The 20,645-nt window shown below is 32.9% G+C and overlaps 1 protein-coding gene across 6 annotated transcripts in view; it reads right to left on the reverse strand.

The window, feature by feature from the left end:
- Nucleotides 1–7,018: 7,018 nt before the first annotated feature.
- The window catches only part of LOC105251501 (RNA-binding protein Musashi homolog Rbp6), a 591,643-nt gene continuing 578,016 nt past the window's right edge, over nt 7,019–20,645 (reverse strand). For 4 of the 6 annotated variants that reach the window (XM_025412214.1, XM_025412216.1, XM_025412218.1 and 1 more), the window contains 5 exons: nt 14,361–14,465; nt 13,265–13,330; nt 9,293–9,570; nt 8,044–8,108; nt 7,019–7,590 (listed from right to left, as the gene is read on the reverse strand). In XM_025412214.1, the coding sequence (XP_025267999.1) occupies nt 8,067–8,108; nt 9,293–9,570; nt 13,265–13,330; nt 14,361–14,465 (491 nt within the window). In that variant the 3' untranslated portion in view covers nt 7,019–7,590; nt 8,044–8,066. The remainder of the gene's footprint in view (nt 7,591–8,043; nt 8,109–9,292; nt 9,571–13,264; nt 13,331–14,360; nt 14,466–20,645) is intronic. The other 2 variants (XM_025412217.1, XM_025412215.1) reach the window with 1 other exon arrangement.

Genomic DNA, 20,645 nt, shown 5'->3' on the forward strand with positions numbered 1-20,645 from the left:
CAACTTATTTGTATATTATTACGATCGCGTCTTTTGCTAATTAATAATTGATCGTAGATTTTTCGAATATGTATATATTCATATACATATATATATATATATGTGTATGTGCATGTTTATATGTATATATGTGTGTATATATATCCATATATATGTACATATACATATACATATACATACATATATATATATTTTATTCTTCTCTTCTTTTCAGGAAAGGTTGCCGGAAGAACTCCGATTATTTCAGAGCTTTTATTTTTTTGGTGAGTGCTCCTTTTTGAATTTTGATATATTAATCTTATAAAATATTATTTGAATTATGATTCAAAGAAATAAACGAGATGTAAAGCGAGATAGATGTGAAATAAAGAGAAATTAAAATTAACTATTGCTCAAAGAAACTAGAATACTATGAAGAATTTGATAAATCGATAGATTTTAATAGTGATATTATATTGAGAGATCTAAACGTAGATATACACTGCCATACTTCGTAATAAATGATTGCCTTTTCACAAATGGAGATATACATCGTGTGGAAGAAGAGATTTCATATATACAAAATATAATATTTAATAAGTATTTAATTTTCTTCGTAGTACTCTATTTTCATTAAACAGTTATTAGATAAAATATTCAATCAGAAAATGCATGTTTCTTCTCTGAAACTGCTAACGTTACATTTTTTGTGAGAATATATCATCTTAAGTTTGATTGGCAGTAGTAAATAATTCGATAATCTTGTTCACAAAATTAACATTTCAAGAAATAATTTCATAAACTTTTAATTTAAGAGAATATAAATTATACATACATATATATATTTTTTTTTAAATTTATATTAATAAAATAAATAAATATATATATTTATAGTAATTATATATATAGATTATATATTAATAATTATGCATAATTTATATATACTTGAATTTATATAATTTATATATGTATGATTTACATATACTATATATATTTGAATAAAATATGTAAACTATAAAAAATTTTTCTAGTCATTATATCACTAGAACATTAAAATAAAGTAATATAACATAAATAAAGTTACCAACTTTTTAATATATAGATGCGAATAAAATCTATTTATATTTATCTTTCTGAGTTTTTATCAGAAATAAATATCTCTCATAATTTATGATAATATTACATAATAATAAATTAAACAAGAATAATTTATATATTAACTCTATTTCTTTTCTTTAAATTTTATAAAATAATACACAATAAGTGTATATATACACACACGCTTTGGAAAGTATGTATGTATATATCTAGTAATTAGGAGAATGTGCGATAATAGATTAAATATAAAATTAGATTTCGCTAAAATATTCAGTTTGACATTCTCTTTTATCAAAGATTACAATCTTATAATTGGGTTTTTGTAAATGGCTTGAAAGAATTCAAGTAAAATATTGAAAAATTTAAGTTGTATTGTTAACTTTTTGAACTAGATCATCGAATTGATAATTTATTGTTTGATCTCTATTCATTGTAGTTTACATCACATTTCTGAATTATTCGATATTTTTGCAGAGAAAAGCGTTATTATGTAAAACTGAAAAAAATAGAATTTTTACAATTTTTTCCATAAGTATTATGAGCAATCAGGAATAAAACTCACAATCAGTAATTTATCTTTAAAGAGAATAAGATGCAGTAAACTCTTTTGTTCAAAATCCATTTTGAACATTAAGTCTGCTGTCCATTGAGAATAGATGGATAAAAACAATTCCGGAATTCTCTCGGCTTTCTCTTCCTAATTACGGAAAATTACTTGTATGTTTAATTGCGATCTTTTTCTATATTTTTGTTTTTGTTACTTTTTCTTTTTCCTATTTAAAATTTTTTTTATCTTCTCTCTTCACTGCTATCTCGCGCGTCTTTTCTTAAGCCTATATATGACGAATTTCGCGTTTACGCTCTACATTCTGTTGAGCTGGTGTTATGTCCTTGTTTATATGTATGTGTATGTGAATGTACTTGTATTTTAATCTTTACGTTTTTTTACAAAGCTCACCCGTGTAATTATATATTTTTATTTGTTACTGTCAAATAAGTATGTCATTTCGGCCAATGGTTGCATCATATTCTTACGATTCATTTCCGCTAATCAAATTTTTTAAAAACAAAACAAAAATAAAATAAAATATAAATTGAAATGCATGAATACAAAATACACTGCGAAAACTTCAGCTTTGGATTTTATGCAGTGATATATATTTAACATTATTGCGCAGCGAAACAGAATTACTAAATAAAACGTAGAGAACGAGAGAACAAGAACGCGCGAACACGCATCTATATAATTTTAAAGCGGGGATATTTTGTGACTGCGAGCTTGCAAAAAACTTCAATGAAATATATATATATATATATATATATATATATATATATATATAGTAAAAAAAATATTTGATATAAATGTATAAATCAATTACATAAAATTTATATATATATATATATATATATATATATATATATATATATGTATATATATATGTGTGTATGTAATTTTTAATATTAATTATACAAATATGATTTAAAAATATGTAGTAATTGATTAATAAATATTAATAAGTATTGATAATAAAATAGATACAAGAGAAATCAAAATATATATTAATAAACAAAATTGTTTAACAATTGTTAATAAATTTAACATAATATATTTTGATGATTTATTTATATATTAATTTAATTTCAATTTATTAAGCTATTAAAAAGCCGATTTAATTTTATTGATGAAGAGGATATTGTGAACACATTATTCTTTCGTTTATTATGTATAACAAGCGTATTATATTCAAGTTTCATTAACGCATGCTTTCATTTTAATCGATTTTCAAGTCAGAGCATATTGTAGTCACAAATTATCTCTACTTTATATTTAATCACATTTATATTTAGCTAAATAATTTTTTCCAGCAATCAACATTTTAATCTCCTATTTGTAAATGAAAAAAAGTTCGAATCTATTTTGATATTTGATTCATCTTTCAATGCGTTTAAAATATATGTTAACTTTTCGTCATATACGTAATATTGATTTTTATTAACTAATAATTCCAAAACAAAAAAATTTACTTATACTTTTGATTAAAAAAGGCAATCGTCTGGATCACTTTTTTATATCTTACAATATGTTTATTTTGAATATTTGTTTGAAGATATCACGCTTCTCTCTTTCACGCTTTATCAATCTCTAGGTCATAATGAGACAATTTATTTTTGTTTTGTTCACAAGAGAATGGGCGGTATACAAAACGTGGGTGACACATGCGATACTTCGTCCACTCCGTTCCTCTTTTCGTACTCTCGATGCATTATTCCTCCGAGTTTATACATCGCGCACATAATTTAGGAACTTAGGAATACTGTGACTTCTCTTGTCAATATGCCCTAATCTCCGCTATTCTGTCACTGTACGTCTCTTTGTGGTCATGAAAAAGTATTGCTAACGTTCGTTAAGAATTGACTCGTTTCGCACGCATATTATATTTGTTTTCTTTTTTTTCCTCTCTTTCTTCTGCGTGCACATTCATCGAAAAAAAAACAAAGTGGCTGCCATTCCACGTGACGCACGTATCTAATTTAAAGTTATTTCTCTTTTTTCTTTTTTTTGTTTACCCTGTTGTGTTTAATGCAATAATAATAATAACAGCACGCACATAATAATCGCGCGTTTATTCATCATTTATATAATTATAATTAATTGATTTTGATGACTCAATTTTTTTGCGCGAATTCAATTATAGTAATGATAATGTGCAATAAGGAACTATTTATTTAGCGATATTCAACAAAACGCGAATGTCCCAGTCATATATATTATACGCGCATAACTTATTAAGGACAATGTAGCCCTTTTCGTCAGAAAGAAGAGAGGAATCTTTCACAAATTCTTCAATTCTCTGTCAATGTTCTTGTTCTGGCAAGATTTTTCACACACCTTTATATATTACAATTTTAAATGCACTATTATTTTACCACACCAACAATTGTCTTCGTGTAGTTTTCTAAAAATCGAGAGACTTTATGCGACTTTATGAATGATGATTTACTATCATCCATTTTTCAGAAGCAATGCTGTGATACATGGCAACAAATGCATGTGTAATAAAAATCCAAGTAGTTGTTCTAAATCGATTGGTACAAATTAAGATTATGAACTTATTCCAATATTTATATATTTGCATTTCTTTTATGTTATAGTTAAGATTTTAATCTAAGAAAATATCAAACAATAATGTGAGAGTTAATTGAATACGATTGTTGATCCAACTTAATTTACAAATGATAATTATAGTTATACATTAAATTTTTACAAAATTAAACTGCTTGATTATTCAAAGAAATAATATTACATATCGATTATACTTTGGTAATGAGAAATTCATTCCTTGAAAAATCAATTTTATTCTTACGTTAATTGAAAAATTCCTCTCATCTTTCCGCGCAATATCATAAGATCACGAGAAATTTAAATCTAAACCAATCACGAATAATTCATTGGAATCTCTCCAATCTTTGCTCATTCACTCGTCAATTGGACCGCATTATACAACTTGAGTAGTGATAGCCTCTGAAAAAAAGGAGTGATCAAATAACGTTCATTGAGAACGCGAGAAAAAGACCTCAGAACTCGACATTTAAAAATGTCCTTGTTTCTGCATTGTATAGCATAGTCCAATTGAGATTCGGATTTCAAAAGAGGCCCACTCCTTATTTTCGTTAAGGATTTTGGCCTCTTTTAACAACTGCATTACTGGAAGCGCGAATGAACGCAACATCCGATGTCCAGCCATATTTTGCGATATATAGATTATAATATAATATTCACTCTCACGTTTATGTCTTTCCTCGCTAGCCCGTTTAGTCCCTAGATCTAATCGCGACGCTAATTAGCGATCGCACGTTTTAATTCTAAAGTGTAACTTTTTTCGCACTCTCACGCACGCTCTTATCATCTTTCTCCCTATTCCTTTCGCTCTCGGTCTTTCTCTCGCATAATTTTAGGTTTTCTGTTTCTTTTTTTCTTTCTTAATACCTCCTCGTTCTCCTGTTAAGTTAGTATTTAAGATGCATCGTCGATCGATGCTCTGTACATCGACGAAGATTACGCGATATTTCTATGTATACATTTGCTAGCCTTTTTTTTTCAGCTCGATCTTTTTCCGATCGTTTGATCTCCCTCTGTATGAATTTTAAGTTTGCACCTACATTGGTTGACACCGACGCTGGTTAACTAAACTTTCTCTGCCTGTCTTGTGTTATATGTAAGAAGGATTATAATCTAATAAAAGACAAATTGCTAGACTCATACTCTAACCAATTAGTTAATCCAGTCTGTCGGTGTAACTCAGCCTTAGACGATTAGACGCCGGGGATGTGTTTCGTAATTCTCGTGTGTGCGCGTGTACGTGTGTGTTTGTGTAAAGTGTGTTGCGGTTGTTTGCCGCTGAAAAAACTCTCGTATTTTCTTCTTATTTTATCGCGTTGGCTCGTCTATAGGGTCATGCATATACAGCATTATTTTAAATTAATTATACGATAATTCGCGTACGCGTAATATATGTGTATATATAACGGGGGTTACTGCACGTAATCGGTTTTAAAGCTATACAGTGGCCGATTAGATTCATAACAGTCATCGTCCGGCGCCTCCGGAAGCGGAAACTCCGAGCGGAACTTTGAAGCGAACATTCGATGTCAATTAGAATTACAGAGTAGCATAAAACCGTATTTTAGTCGTCCTTATTTTCATCCTTGTATTTTGCTATGTTTTTCTTTTTCTTTTCTTTTTTTTTTCTTTTTGAAAGCAAGGACATCGCTATCGCATCAAACGATATCGCATTATATGACATAAATTAGTTACAACCAATATAATAATAAAGGAATTATGAATGACGGCTCTTGCAGGCTCTTTCGATTACCGCAAAATATCTTTTATTGCCGTAATCCATCGTATTTGTTCTATAAAGTTTATAATCATAAATCTACAGTAAATCATATTCGTACGTTAAACACGTTTATTCTTTTTGCGATATAAACGACGCAATATGACTAAAATGCTACTCTGTAATTCTAACGATATCATCTAGTTTCTTCCTTCTGGAAGTATTCCGATATTGCGTTTCTCATTGTTTCGGACTTACCTCGACGGCCCGATAAATTTAACGCAGTTTTCTCGCATATCTCTCCTTCTATCCGCAAATAATGCTAACAGCGTGACGTCAAATATATAACACGCCTACGTATGTAACTCCCTCATTCACCTGCCGCTATATCCTTCTGTTATTTCGTTGCGCACCCGGGAAAGTAAAACTGCGACAGGATAGGAGAGAAGCACCGTTCCGCCATTTAACCAGCGAAAAGGCACGTTGGGAGAGAAGAAGGAGCTTGAATGTCTGCACGTGCAGACGTAGAGAATGGGCAGCAAAAAAGATCTCTTGATTTATCCACTTTACTTTTTCGTCAGCCTTTATCCCTCTTCTCCTTTTCTCTCTTTCCCGCGTCATCGTTCTTTCTCGGCCGCTATTAAATTCCTCAACCTTTCCCGCGCATACGATTAAAACTTGAAAGCCCAGAAACAAAGTCTTTCCCAGGTGTGAACGCGCATGTGTCTATTTATTATAATGTATTTACGCGGACACGCGCAGTGCGCAGGGCGCTCGTTAATAATTGCAATCGCCATAATAATATCATGTAATATATAATTAATAGTTATAATATATATTCGTGAGAGTTGGTATATATATATATCTCTTCCGTCTCTTTATTTGCCTTAAATATTAAAGGTTATCGTCTAATAATTATCAATTATTTATATATTTATATATATATGTATATATATATATATATTTATATCTTTATATATATATACTATTTATATATTCTAGACTTAAATGTTTAAATATTTAGCAATTAATAATATTAATTTAATTTATTCTATATAACATATATATATTATATTATATATTATAATATATATACATTATATTATTATTTCTTTTATTAACGTGTCGGAGAACGGGCTGGCGTCATACGCAGTTTCGGCCATAGTTACCTTATATTGCAGCGCGCGTTGTTTCTTCCTTCTGTTTCCGTCCGACGGTCGATCTTCCTGTCGCTTTTCTTATCTTTTTTCTATAATCTTCTCTGGACGTTTTCCCCGTTGCTTCAGTTTTTTTCTTCTCTTCCTTCAGTAATACTTTAGTCATTTTGTCCCCTCTCTCTACAATTGCATCCAACTCAACTAAATTATATAACTGAACTAGTGCTCTAAATTCTTTTTTAATACGTTGTTATATATATTCGCGTAATATTTTGTCCGATGATTGTTTATACAATCTGGACTTTGAAGTTGCATTGATTAAATTCTATTCTTTAAACATCCCCTTCTGTTCAATATTATGCATATATGAATGTATTGCAACCATCGATCATCATTTGCAGTAGATGTGTGTGTTTTCTTTTTCGTCCAGAGATCATCTACTATGTTTAGCTGCCTCAAGTCGTCCATGTTGCTTATTACATCAGGCGACCGTGCTGCGTTCTGCCATCTCGTCCATTCTGGTGGAAAAGATATTATGAGTTCAACATGTTAGATGTTTATCTGACAAACATGGTCATTTTAATTGATTTGGAATTTATTCATACAGTTGATAAAAAAAATAAAGATGTGTGTATGTAAATGCAAAATTCTTTTTACAAAATATATTGGGTTAAATTGTATAGTTAATTTGAATATGTAAAAGTGAAAGATTATTCGTATCTTTTTTTAATTATTAAAAAAAATAAAATGTTTTATTATTGTTGTTATTAATATTTTATTACCGTCACGTAGAAAGTCATTTCTCATAAATCTTCGTAGAAATGCTACATCAAAAATTATGAAATTGACTATTTCATATATTGAACTTGGTCAATCTAATTTCATATATTGAACTTGGCTAATCTAATAATTTTACTTCGACGTAAACTCTTTATTTTATTCGGTCGAAATATTGTTGCCGACACACATACCTGTTATTAGGTCTTAACAAGGCTCAATGGTAGCCATTAGTGAACGCCGCTGGTATTAGAGGACCCTGAAACAGTACAAGATATCGGTCTCATCAACCTTTCCATAAAAATAATAATTATTACAAGGGCGAGCGCAAGATAACCCCTTACATTTGCCTGCATATCTAAAATTGCAGCGTGCAATTGCGGTACTTGGCCTTTGAGGTTGTAGTCTCTTTTTGTGCTTCCAAACATTTTTTTTACTCGAAAATATTGCACATAATATAAAGATAATAAGTGACGAAATATATGCGAAGGATGTTTCACGGAAAGTTTCAGATAATATTAAAATTTCAGAGAGAATAATAGATTAGAAAAACTTATAAATGTGAGATATTAGGTATATTTTCGAATCAAGATAGTAATTATATTAAATCATACTATACCTGATTAGAGACCTATACAGACCAGAGACCATTTATAAAATGTAGAATTAAAATATATAGGATATATAAAGCGTAATAATATATGTACATAAAAGCAATATTTTTTTGCAATATTTTTTTATAAAATTGAGAGAGATGAACCGAACGCATCAAACATAATTTACTTTTCGCAAGAGGGTATTATATATTCATATTTGCTTATCAAATCCATGAAATGCATAAAACTGGTGAAAATGCAGTATGGAACGAAACGATAAAGAGCTTAGTCGATAGTTAAACAATTCTTTCATTTCGCAATACTTTGTCAGCATTTTGTAAAATGCATTACTCAAATTCTTGTATGCGATATGGATTTTTAAACATAAAAATGCGAATATTTTTGAATATCACCGATTTTAATTGGATAATTTGTTTTATCAGTCATAAAAAAAATTTATTAAAGCAAAATTGGAGATTCAGCGAAAATACTTTAGCAGACTCTTCCGTATTCATCATAAAACACCGTGTAAATCTTTCCTTAGATTAGATTTTCGTTTATAATTGTTTTTTTAGTCTAAACCGACTATGTTATCCTGCTTTTCTTGGATATCTCCATATCAACTGATCTTATTCAGTAGTACAAAATTACATTCGCGAGACGGAAGACAATCGGTTTGTGTGTTTTTTTTTTAATGGAATAAAAAATTTTCGCGCGGTACCGGTCAGATATGAAAGATCGACGAAGCGTCAAATACGTTGACGACCGCGCTCTTCAGCCTTTCGTTCCATTATTCTCGGGAAGGGCCCGATTCGGTGAACAAAGGGGGAGCATTAAGTGGACTTACGGGACTGTAGTTGAGCGGGGCACGGGATACGGCGATCGCGGGGAACGCGGTCGTGGGGGGCTGCGGGCTAGCTGCGGCCTGGACGTAGCTTGCGACTGCGGAATCCGCGGCTGCGGCTGCTGCTGCGGCGGCGGCGCTCGAGCTGTACATGTCAATCGGGCCCGGCGAATTGGCCGCCGGGAAAGACCGTCCCTGCGGCCCACCGTGTCCGCCGGCCGCGTGCGGCGACGCCGGCGGGAATCCGGCCTGCGCTGCGGCCGCCTGGTAGTTGTTCATCACTGCAACGAACCCGCGTCAATGTTCACCCTCTCAACCCGATCGGAACGGACGTTGTCGTCGTGACGAGGACGAGCCTCGCCGAGGCTCGACCTTGTCTTTCGCGGAGCGTGCAGATACTCGTACATTTGCTTTCGAAAATGAAGCTTCCAAAAAACAATTTGGTAAAATCCTCAATTACTGTGACAACATTTTGACAATACAGCTATTACAATCGATCCAACTAATGATAATGATGTTATTTTACAATCAATGTGAGTGAATGTCTGATGATAAATGAAGAAGCTGATCGAGTAATAATAATTGCATATATTTTTTTTATTATAATTCGATTAGTATAGAGGATGATTGAAAATTGAGAATTCAAAAAGATTTAAGAAACTTTTTTATATAAGTGTCATTGAGTCGCGTTTAATTTTCAGTTGTAACTTTTGTAATTGTAGCGTAATGGTATTTTATGACAATTAAACATCTAAATGACAATTACTGAAGGGAAATATTTTGATTAATTCATTCTCTTCTACCCGTGAGAGCGATATGAGCGTTTTGCATGCCTTATCCCTTTTAGGAATCTTTCATGCAAGTACCTTGAGGCACGTTGTTCCGTTGGCGTTCTCCTAGTTTTTAACTTTTTTGCTTCTTTCCGCTTACTCATATCAAACTCATTGCAGTTGTATAATAGTATGCTTTAGCTAAATCTCATTAGAGATAAGATTCTTTAACTCATATACTATATACAGTGTGACTGTGTAACGAGCTCACGCACATTCGTGCATAAGCGAACGACGAATATCTCTGGTCTACACTTTGCTACGAAAACTGTATATGTTTCTCGCGTTATGTTTAACGATCGCGGAAATTGCGATTACATCACGATACACACACATCGAATACAAGGAAAAGGATAGAGTCCATTTAACGAATTTTCTCGCAATGCATTTCATTGAAGTAAAAAAAAAGGAACGAACAAAAAAAAAGGACACTCATGAAGCGCATTGCAAGACAGCCTTTACATACGATCATAGAGATAATAAAAAAAAGCGTCTTGCACATATTATATATATATATATGTATATGTATGTATGTATGACATTGTACAACACGTCGCTGGGACAAGCAACGCAATCGCACGAGGCAGTGATGGCGATCGATTTGAGAAATTTACGAGATACACAACAGACTTTCGACTACGGTTACTGTTCTAGCGTTTGGTCCATACACATAGATCTCACGAAATCCGCTAATTTTTCTTCGTGCTATTAAGAGATTAAAGCGGAACAAGGATTGACACGATTAAGAAAGCCAAGCGACAAAAAGTAAACTTACCCAATTTCGCATTCGGCTTTCGAAGTAAAAAATCCCGCGTGAGAATATAAACGAGGAAAGCAGGGGAAATTATGGGTGATGCGGACAATCAATGGAATCTGATGCAAGAGAAGATAAATCCAAAATCAAGAGTTTTGTGCCAATATTTCCAGAAAGAATATTGTTTTTTTCTCTTTCTTTTTCTATCTTTCTTATGATATTGATGTTGAATAAATTTACTGAGAAAATTAAGATTAAACATTTAATTAATAAGTTATTTTGCTCTTCGAGGTGGTTATAGGACAAGGAAATTTGATAATCAGTTTTCTATTTGTTGTGAAGGATTGCGTAAAACAATCCTACCAATCTTTTCTCTTGCATCAAATTCATTTATAAACAGGAGAACAACAATTGCCAAAAATAATTTTTATCATCAAATAATGCTTCCTAACAAATTTAAATTCTTTAATACTTTGAATCTTTTATCATGCTTCCCTTCCGTTCTGGCAAACGCTTACATATTACGTTGCTTCAGTAAATAATGTTAAAGGAAATACATGTGTTAGTCTGACGAACATTTACTGCAATACTACTGTTAACACGTGACGTTTAATATACACGTAATACACAATAATATGAATTAAAGACTAATGCATGGTATAAAAGCTACTGTCAAACATCTCTCTTTAAATCCTGCCAATGAAACCGTGTCCCGTATCATAGAAGTAACAAAGAGTAAAATCACAGCGAAACTACTTTGTGTTACGCTCAAAGCTGCATTGCAACACACGGGACATTATCTCTGCGCGTCGTTCGCATTCCGGAACTTTAACACTCGTAAAAACTCTGACAGATAGCCAATAAGAAGCGGCGGAGATTAATGCATCTGACTTGAACGATTCCGTATATCGCGTTCGCACGAAAGCCCGTGTAAATGTCATACGGTACGTACTTTTGGATTAACGGCGGCCACAAAAGCAGAGAGGAGATAAAAGACGACCAGAACAAGGAGGAGGAGGAGGAAGAAGAAGAAAAGAGGAAGAAGTAGAGCGTGGGGATGGGGTCGTAAGCGGGCGGTACGCGAAGAATTTGAAACTCTCTCGACGTCGGGGAAGGAAGAGAGGGTCCGATGGCGACGGGGCTACGGGAAACCGAAAGCGCCCCGGCGTACAATCTAAAAACCCATTCAGCTTTTAAACTCTTGACAATGGCGGCCGGTTACAAAGTTTTGTGCCGGTGCCATGGCACAGGGAGGGCGGCGCGCGTGGGTGGGACGAGCGCGATTCAAAAGTTTGATTTATTTGAGAGGAGATTGCGGACGGCACGACGACGCGACGGCGGGCAGATCGGGGACAGATTCTAGAGATGGGGAAAATGAGGGGGAAAAAAAGGAAAGTACGAAGGCGTATTTCGCTGCCGGCATCTCGGCGCCCTCGCATGTGCGACACTTCTTTCGGGGAGACGCCCGGCGTCCTTTGCCTCTCTCACCGCGTCCTTTCCTTCCGTTTTCTCGTGTCTGTCGACATCTTCGACAGGAAGCGTCCGCGCGAAAATGAAGAGATGCAAAGTAACTTGGTAGGAGAGTATCTTAGTTAGGATCGGACGGTTTCTTCGCGAGGGAATGTTACTCGCGAAATAAAGGTGTTTTTTTGAAACGAAAAATTTCCTAAATTGGAAAATTATGTACGGCTCTATCGCAGAATTAAGCAAAATATTGTCTCATTTACTTTGTTCGTAGATAATATTGCGAGTACGAGTATCATTGATTACCCGCCACGGAATTTTTATGGACTAATTAAGATTTGCTTTTTTTTTAATTAAGTACAATTGCCAAAAATAATTTCAGGTAAAACAATCATGCAGAGTAATCATGCTCATAAGTAAATCAGTCATGCTTTCTGTTGCTCGCATACGAATTGGAATTGTCTCCTGAAATGATGGATATTAACTGACTAAAATCTTATTGTTGGACTGTCATCATGTTTCAGTAAATGGAGATTGATTCATGAAACTAACTACTAAGCGATCCATTAAATAATAAAATTGGAAACATTAAAAGAACAATCTTTCGCAAAATTGTCCAGCCTACACAAGCAGAACCCAATTTGCAAAAATACCAATCCCAAATGCTAAACGACATTAAAATGAGAAATGGCAGAATTTAATTCGAACGTAATACTACTTTCAACATTTCATCGTAGTATTTCGTTCAAGCAAATACTAATTCCAAATGAATAGCGCATGATCTTTATTACTCGCGATCTCGCGTGACCAGTTAACGAAAAAGCTGTCATAGCCGAAATTGTTTGCATTTCTGGGTGAATCGATCGCAGCGCGACTAAGCGAGTAGAAAAAGTGCAGCCAAGGAGAAGAAAGATTTTTAAGACGTACCAGAAAGTGCTTGTGTAAGTAAGGGCGTGTTGTTGTTTGGGGTGAGCTGTCCATTGGTTAGATCCACTGAAACATAAAACTTCAGTCACAACTGCGCCACTCTTGCAATACGCGTATGTGCTTTCGCTCATTTTCGTCGATTATCATACTCGACAATATAATCTGGAAATTAATATATTTAAAAAAAATGAAAAATAAAAAAATGGAACGAGAGAACAAAGAAGTTTGATGGCGCGCCAGATGGATGACTGAAAGGAAAATAGACGCAGAACAGTAAGATTTTCCCGAATGTGTTGCTTTGTCAATCGTCTCTCTTGTTTTCTCGAGTTTCGTCCGAGGATGTTCGACGGTCCTCGAGTATGCGTGCCTTCTGCCTCTCGTCTTTGACACACTAAAGTGTGAAAAATAGCTCTTAAACGCTCGTATATACGATAGTTGTTCTATCGCGGAAAATTACGTTCGATGGATGAGTTCGCGCGTGGTGAAACACGTTGAAAGGAAACACATCGAAAATAACGGAAGCGCCATACGTCGCCGAAAAGTGTGACAGGTGTTTCCTCTAGGCACTTAGAAAGCTTTCGCTCGTATCGACGGTATCAGCTTTCTCCATCGAGCGAGGATGCTCGAAACCGCGTTGGCGTTTACTGCCACGACTACGGTTTCGATTCGGATGCATCAACTGGCTGTGGCAATAATGGAACCTACGGGTATCGATCGCCGTCGAAACTACGAAACGGGATTCCCTGGAGTAGCACTCGATGCCTCGAAGTATACTTTGGTATTAATATGCATTTTCCGTATGCAACAGACGAAGGCAGAAACGTACGAAACGCGATAAACGAGGCGGGACGATTTGAGAAGAATTCTCGAAGAATGATTATATTTTGAAAGCTCGCAAAGATAGGATCTCTGTTTTAGATAGAGAAAGAAAAAGAAGAAAAGGGAGGGAGAGAGAGAGAGAGAGAGAAAGAGAAAGATTAATGATGACGACAAAAAGTACGCGAGCATGTGTGTGCGTGTGCGTGTGAGAGATAGGCAGACGAAGAAAAAGGTATTTCGGTGTGTGTTTCGAGCAAAGTGAATGTCGACTTCATACATTTCTTCCGGAGTGCATTGCGTTGGACGTGTTGCATCGGCGCCTCCGTATACGCGCGGGTTGCATTCTCACTTCCTGTTCCGTGGTAGTACACCGCCGGCACTCCTGACATTAATAAAGAACAACAAGAAGGCTGAGAATGATGAGAAACAAAAACGGGGACTGGGAGTATGATCTGTAATGCGAATTGTTACCGGGCAAAAAAGAAAACGTGGATTTATGTTAACGTACTGCGTGAATTAATATACTCCAAGATATGTGCAGATACTTCGTAGTTTTACCCAACGCGTTCTTGTGTAAGTAAATATCGTGACGTATGTAATATTTAACATTTCAAATTTAATGCCATACAGAAATTGTTTTTTTTACGTTTTATATATTATTTTCTATTTTCTAACGTCATGTCATTTTTATTCTAAACTATTACAATTTACTTCCATCTTTTATTTTATTAACAATTTTATTTATTAGTTTATTCTGCATATTCATATGTATTTTAAATAATATTTACTAGAAAAATTAATTTTATTTACTTTCTAGTGCGATTATCTTACTTGTGACAAATTGTTGCTTGCGGATTAAATGCTGCTCTTTTTTATTGTTAGTAGCTTAACTAGATTATAATCTTTAAAATGAATATAATCGTCACGCATTACATAAACATTTTGAGATAAAATTAAAAAAGAAAATTATACTGAAGGATTAAACAAAGTGTCTAATATTAACATATGAATGAAAATAATCTCTCAATTTGATAGATATTATATACCTCATGGTATGTTATACATGGGAAGAGAGATTGGAGAAACTGGAATGCAAATAAGGTACAATGGAAATGACTAGCAATATATATAAAAGCGGGGAATAAAAGCTTACATATTTTCATATCTATGAGCGATCATGGCGTGAAATGTTAAAGATTAATTTCTCAGCGCAATAAAGCGTTTTTTTTCTTTACTAGTAGCGAGATATAAGATAATATTTCAGAATTCGCGCGCGAATTTTACATGAGTCACAAATATTAAATCCAAAATAAGAACAATCACAATTGTAGACAATATTTGTAAGAAGCATAAAATGTATAATCACAATATTCCCACATTAAGAAATAAATATTTAATATAGTGGTAATTTTTGTAAAATTTTACGAATATATTTCCAGACACTATTTACCGTAAACATTTTTTATTTAAATTAAATTTTTCTTTTAAATATTCAAAAATTTTGTCATATATACTTTTTGGGTAGGTATTCTAGTCTCATTAAATTATGTAAATTATATACAATTTTAATTGTATACATATTGTTATTTCGAAGCAATTTAAAATATCCAAGTATCTAAAAACATATCGAATAAAAAAAATAGAGAAAAAAAAACGCTAATCTCTCCTCTCTAACTTTTATTTTGGAAAAAATATATATATATACTTTATAAATTTCAAAATAATTTTTATATTATAAACACTCTTGATATCTATAATATAATCATAAGATGCAAATAAATAGAAATTTGTAAAAAGTAAAGGGCAAAGAATGCAATTTTCCTCTCTTAATATTACAATCATTAAAAGTTTGATATTTCTAATTAAGTTTCTAATTATATAGAAACAAAAGAAAAAAACATTTACTTTTATTCGAAGCAACTCAAAAAATTGAGAACAAGGGAATAATCTTAATATATGAATTATATTATATTATGCATTAAGCGACTATGTGAATTGTATTTACAATATATGTGAATAATGAGAATGGAAATGTATATATATATATATATATATATATATTATTGAAGATCAAAACGCGTTTTTGATGTACTGTTAATATGAGGGAACGTTATGTCTATACTGTCGCTTCTATACTATTGCAACAACGTGTTTTCATGGAGAAGCCTCGTTTTGGCCGAGCAACCGGCACTGATAACGCGATTGCGAGAGAGGGTGAATGGACCATAAATCGTGGATCGACGTGATTTGTATGGGGTATCACGGCGCTTAATGGTGTGGCTTGTCTATATCGACGTGTTCTGACCGGAAGTTCCGAACTGCTATAGTTAAAGGGGAAGCACTCTATAGATCTGTCCGCCCTAACTTAACGATTTACATTGTATTATATGAATGAATCATGTGTCTAGTGGAAATTGCACAAATAGAAAAGTTGGATATGAACGCTTTTATCAGATAGTAATAGAAGAACAGATGAGATGATGATGGCAGAATTCCGTAGATGCATTGGATTTCAACTTGATATCGAATTGGAATAACAAAAATTATTACGTAATTTAAATCTATTTTCAAAGATACACAATTCTAACTTAATAACTATTTTCTGAGTATATTAAAATAAAACTTTCTTTCATAATTACACACATACGCACATACCATGATTCGTATTTTTTGATTAAAAACGGATAATATATGAGGGAAAAGAAAAAATATAATAATAGTACTTTTTCATATAAGAGGAAGAAAAAAGAGTGTGTCGCACACGGCCTTGGATTAGACAGGTTGACGAATGAAACGGAAATCCTTGCCAGCGGGCGTTTATCGGAAGTTTCATAAAAAGAAAGGGGACGTCCACGTCCAGCCGTCGAAACGGGTGCGGCTTCCGGATTTCGCGACAACCGACGGCTGTACCGATAGCTCTTGGGGTCGTATCTCGATCCGGCCAAAAATAGCGATACACATACATACAAGCACACAGATATTCCCATATGTACAACTGGGCTAGGTATGTATACAGGGTGTTTCCGAAATTGCGTTTTCTGAATTATAGACATAATGCATTAACTAAAAAAACGATATAAGAATACTATGTGTAATATTACAACATAAATTAGAAAAGTATTAAAGGGGATTCACTTTAATGCCAAAATATTATATGTATTAATAAATAATTGAATATATTAGAAATGATAATTTTTAAATTGTAAACATATGAAATTTTATTTTGCAAATAGACTTTAAGCAAAGTGCAAGTCTTGTAACAAGAAACTCTGTTTTATATATATGTATGAATGTATACACATACTAAGTCTGTCCGTGAAAATTCTTATTGCTCGGGTTTGGCCGTTCATCGAAACGACCGACGCGTAGGGATCTAGGCCAAGAGTTCATCTATTTCGAGTGTATCTCCAGCTGACGTAAACGAGATCGAGACTTTAGATAAGGGTTTCGAACCGCGAAATCTACCCAGGGGACTCCGAATGTGAGTTTTGAGTCCCCAATTCTCGCATAGGATTATTCGCGCAACTTAGAATTGGTTAAACGGAGAGCCAAGGATGAATCAAAGGTTACCAAGAAGAACTATCCGACACATAAAGGACATGCCAATACGTCTATCACGCGATAATTCTATCCTAAAATTGGTTCTAGGTCGAAGTCAAAATCTGGATCTCTCTCTCTTTTTCTTTATAATGTGGATAACTTTAACAAGAAACTCCACGTGAAATTCTGCAAAGACAGAAATTGTTAGCAAATTCTTGCTATCTTTAGAAGATATTTTCTTTACATTCCATATATTTGACGTATTCTTGAGGAAATGATATTGATCGTTTCGTAAATAGCTCTAATGTTATAAGAACTTTATTATTAGAAGTTTTCTTTTTCTTTCGATTATTTTTATCGAATCTACTGATTGTAAAATGTGAAAAATACCTACTTTTTATGCCATCACTTTAAAGATTTTAATTTAAGAAAATTTAATTTCAAGAAAAGAGAGGCTTGAAAAATATCATAATTAATTAATGCTATTCAATTCATTTCTATAAATATGTATTCTATTCTAGAATTCTTTATTACAAGTAAATGGTGTGTACGTGTGTGTATGTATATAAAGTAGTTATAAATAAATGTATTTAAGTATTTATTATTTTATAATACAGATTTGTGATATGATAGGATAAGCGGAATGCAAAGATATATATTGCAAAATGTCTTTTAGTAAATTACGAGAATTTTGAGAATGTCAAAATCCCTAAAAACATTTTATTTATGTTCTGGTTCTTATCCCGATTCAATATCAAAAACGAAACTATAGAAGAGAATGTTATGTAAGAAGAATCTCATAAATGATTTTCGTATGCGTAATAATGTCGATTTGCATCATAAGCATATGTTGAAGCGAATAGATCACTTTTATGACGAGAAATTGTTATTTTCCCATAATTAAAGAGCGTAGGGCATAGATACTTTTGACGAAGCAACACATTAAACGAATCATGTTATTAATAAGCATCGTACAGTTAAAGATGATTGTCATAGTGAGTCGTTAATTCGCGCATCCATGCTCGGCAACGATGGAGTTGTTAAATAATGAAGTCGTAAATAAAATAAATTATAATAAATATTTTCGGAGCGCGGCAGAATCATTAGCATGTCCTAAACTACACACACTTTAATGGCTATATGCCGGCAATAATCATAATTTATATTGTAACCAGATGTATAAACATATATAAATATCATTGTGACAGATCAAAATTTCTAAACTACGTATTCATTAGTGTATCACTCTGCTAACTCTAATTAGCGTTTTAATAGCTAGCGGTCAAATAAACGACAAGAAATAACGATGTTGGAGCGGTAAATTTTATGACCGCTTCTAATTCGAATACTAGCCGCAAATACGTAGCGGGAACTTGTACAATTGTACAAGGAAATACCGGAAGAGATAATAAAATTGACAGACGAACACACGACACACAAAGAAGATAATCACTCTCATTCTATCTACATATCTAATTTTCTATCTACTGTTCTATGAATTCTAAATAGAAACTGTAGGCGAAACATCGCCTTACCGTTTCTAATAATTTCTTCGAAAAAAAACTACTTTATCTATAAATATAATTTCTTCAATAAACTCAAACAACACTCAAAAAATTTTTATCATACACGAAGATACTCGATACGGTGTCGCTCGAAATACACTATTTTATAACTCGGGTCTGTAACTATAGCCTAAACATCAGCCAAGGTTGCCAACTACATTTTTCTACGATAAGTGAATAAATATAGAGTAATAAAAATAATGCTTTTTCGCGCTTAATAATACTCCATCATATTAAAATATTTGCATATAACGTGTGACATAGAAATTCATTTTCGATAAAATCTGCGAAAATTTGCATCAGAATTATGTGGGCAATCTTAGCGTTATCTAAGTTATTTACTATCAATGTTAATTACAAAGATTAGTCCACAACGACTTATTTTTTACTACTAGGCTGTTTCTAATCAGAGACTATATATAATCATTTAATTCGATTTATCTAAATTATCTACATCCTTGTACCACCGCGGGAAGATTTAGATATACTAATTTCAATCGCGAACACTATTCTTCTCATTCAACAACATTTCGTTCACCGTTTTGGTAAATAAATATTTCATTTTAATAATGTTTTATGATTCATGAAATGAATAATCGACCCGTTGTGGTTAAACTAGACGGTTCTTTTACTATGAACAATATATAATATAATTAAAAACACTTTATATGACGATATTTTCTATAAGATAATAGGTGTAGGTATAGATGGTAGATTACTCGCCCCTAGATAACTGCATCTTCAACGAAGTCTTCGTCATCGATCTCGGCAATGATTCTGTCCCGAAATCGCCTTCCCTCCATTTTTTTGCGATACTCAACTCGAATTCGTTTATCTCACGAAAAAATTGACCCATAGCCGCGCAACGTAATGCAATTTCACGCGTATCGCAATATTAGAAAAAATAATGGTAGAAGATGTAAAAATAATAAAGATATATATATATATATATATATATATATATATATATATAATAAAAAATTTGAAAAAAAAATATATTTTTTTATTTTAAATAATTTCCTTCGGTGTGCTTTTTAACACTTTCGATGGGCTATGGATCCGCGCAGAAATACTTTGACGAAACTTATTTCAGTTTTCACTAGAACTACATACAATCAAGTCTGAATACATGCAAGCGTCGCTCTGACTGACGCACAAAATAATAATCAAAGATATTTAAAGAGTGATAAATATTCATAAGTAGAAAAATATTCAAAAAAGGATCAATATCCATGTACTTTCTTAATTAGCATAGAAGTTCACATTCTCTCTTTTGCATTAACTATAGCGAGAGATCTAATCTTATTCGTTTAATATAATCACCTTTAATGTCTCAGCGAGAGATGAAAATCTGATGACCTCATTTAGCGCTAAACACGATGAGAATACGAGCCAAGTATCGGGTATCGATAGCTCTAAAACAAGCTCTGTAAATTGAGGTTTTCTGGCGTTTTGTG

This window comes from Camponotus floridanus, unplaced genomic scaffold (assembly GCF_003227725.1).
Source record: "Camponotus floridanus strain SB8 unplaced genomic scaffold, Cflo_v7.5 scaffold49, whole genome shotgun sequence".
Classification (NCBI taxonomy): domain Eukaryota; kingdom Metazoa; phylum Arthropoda; class Insecta; order Hymenoptera; family Formicidae; genus Camponotus; species Camponotus floridanus.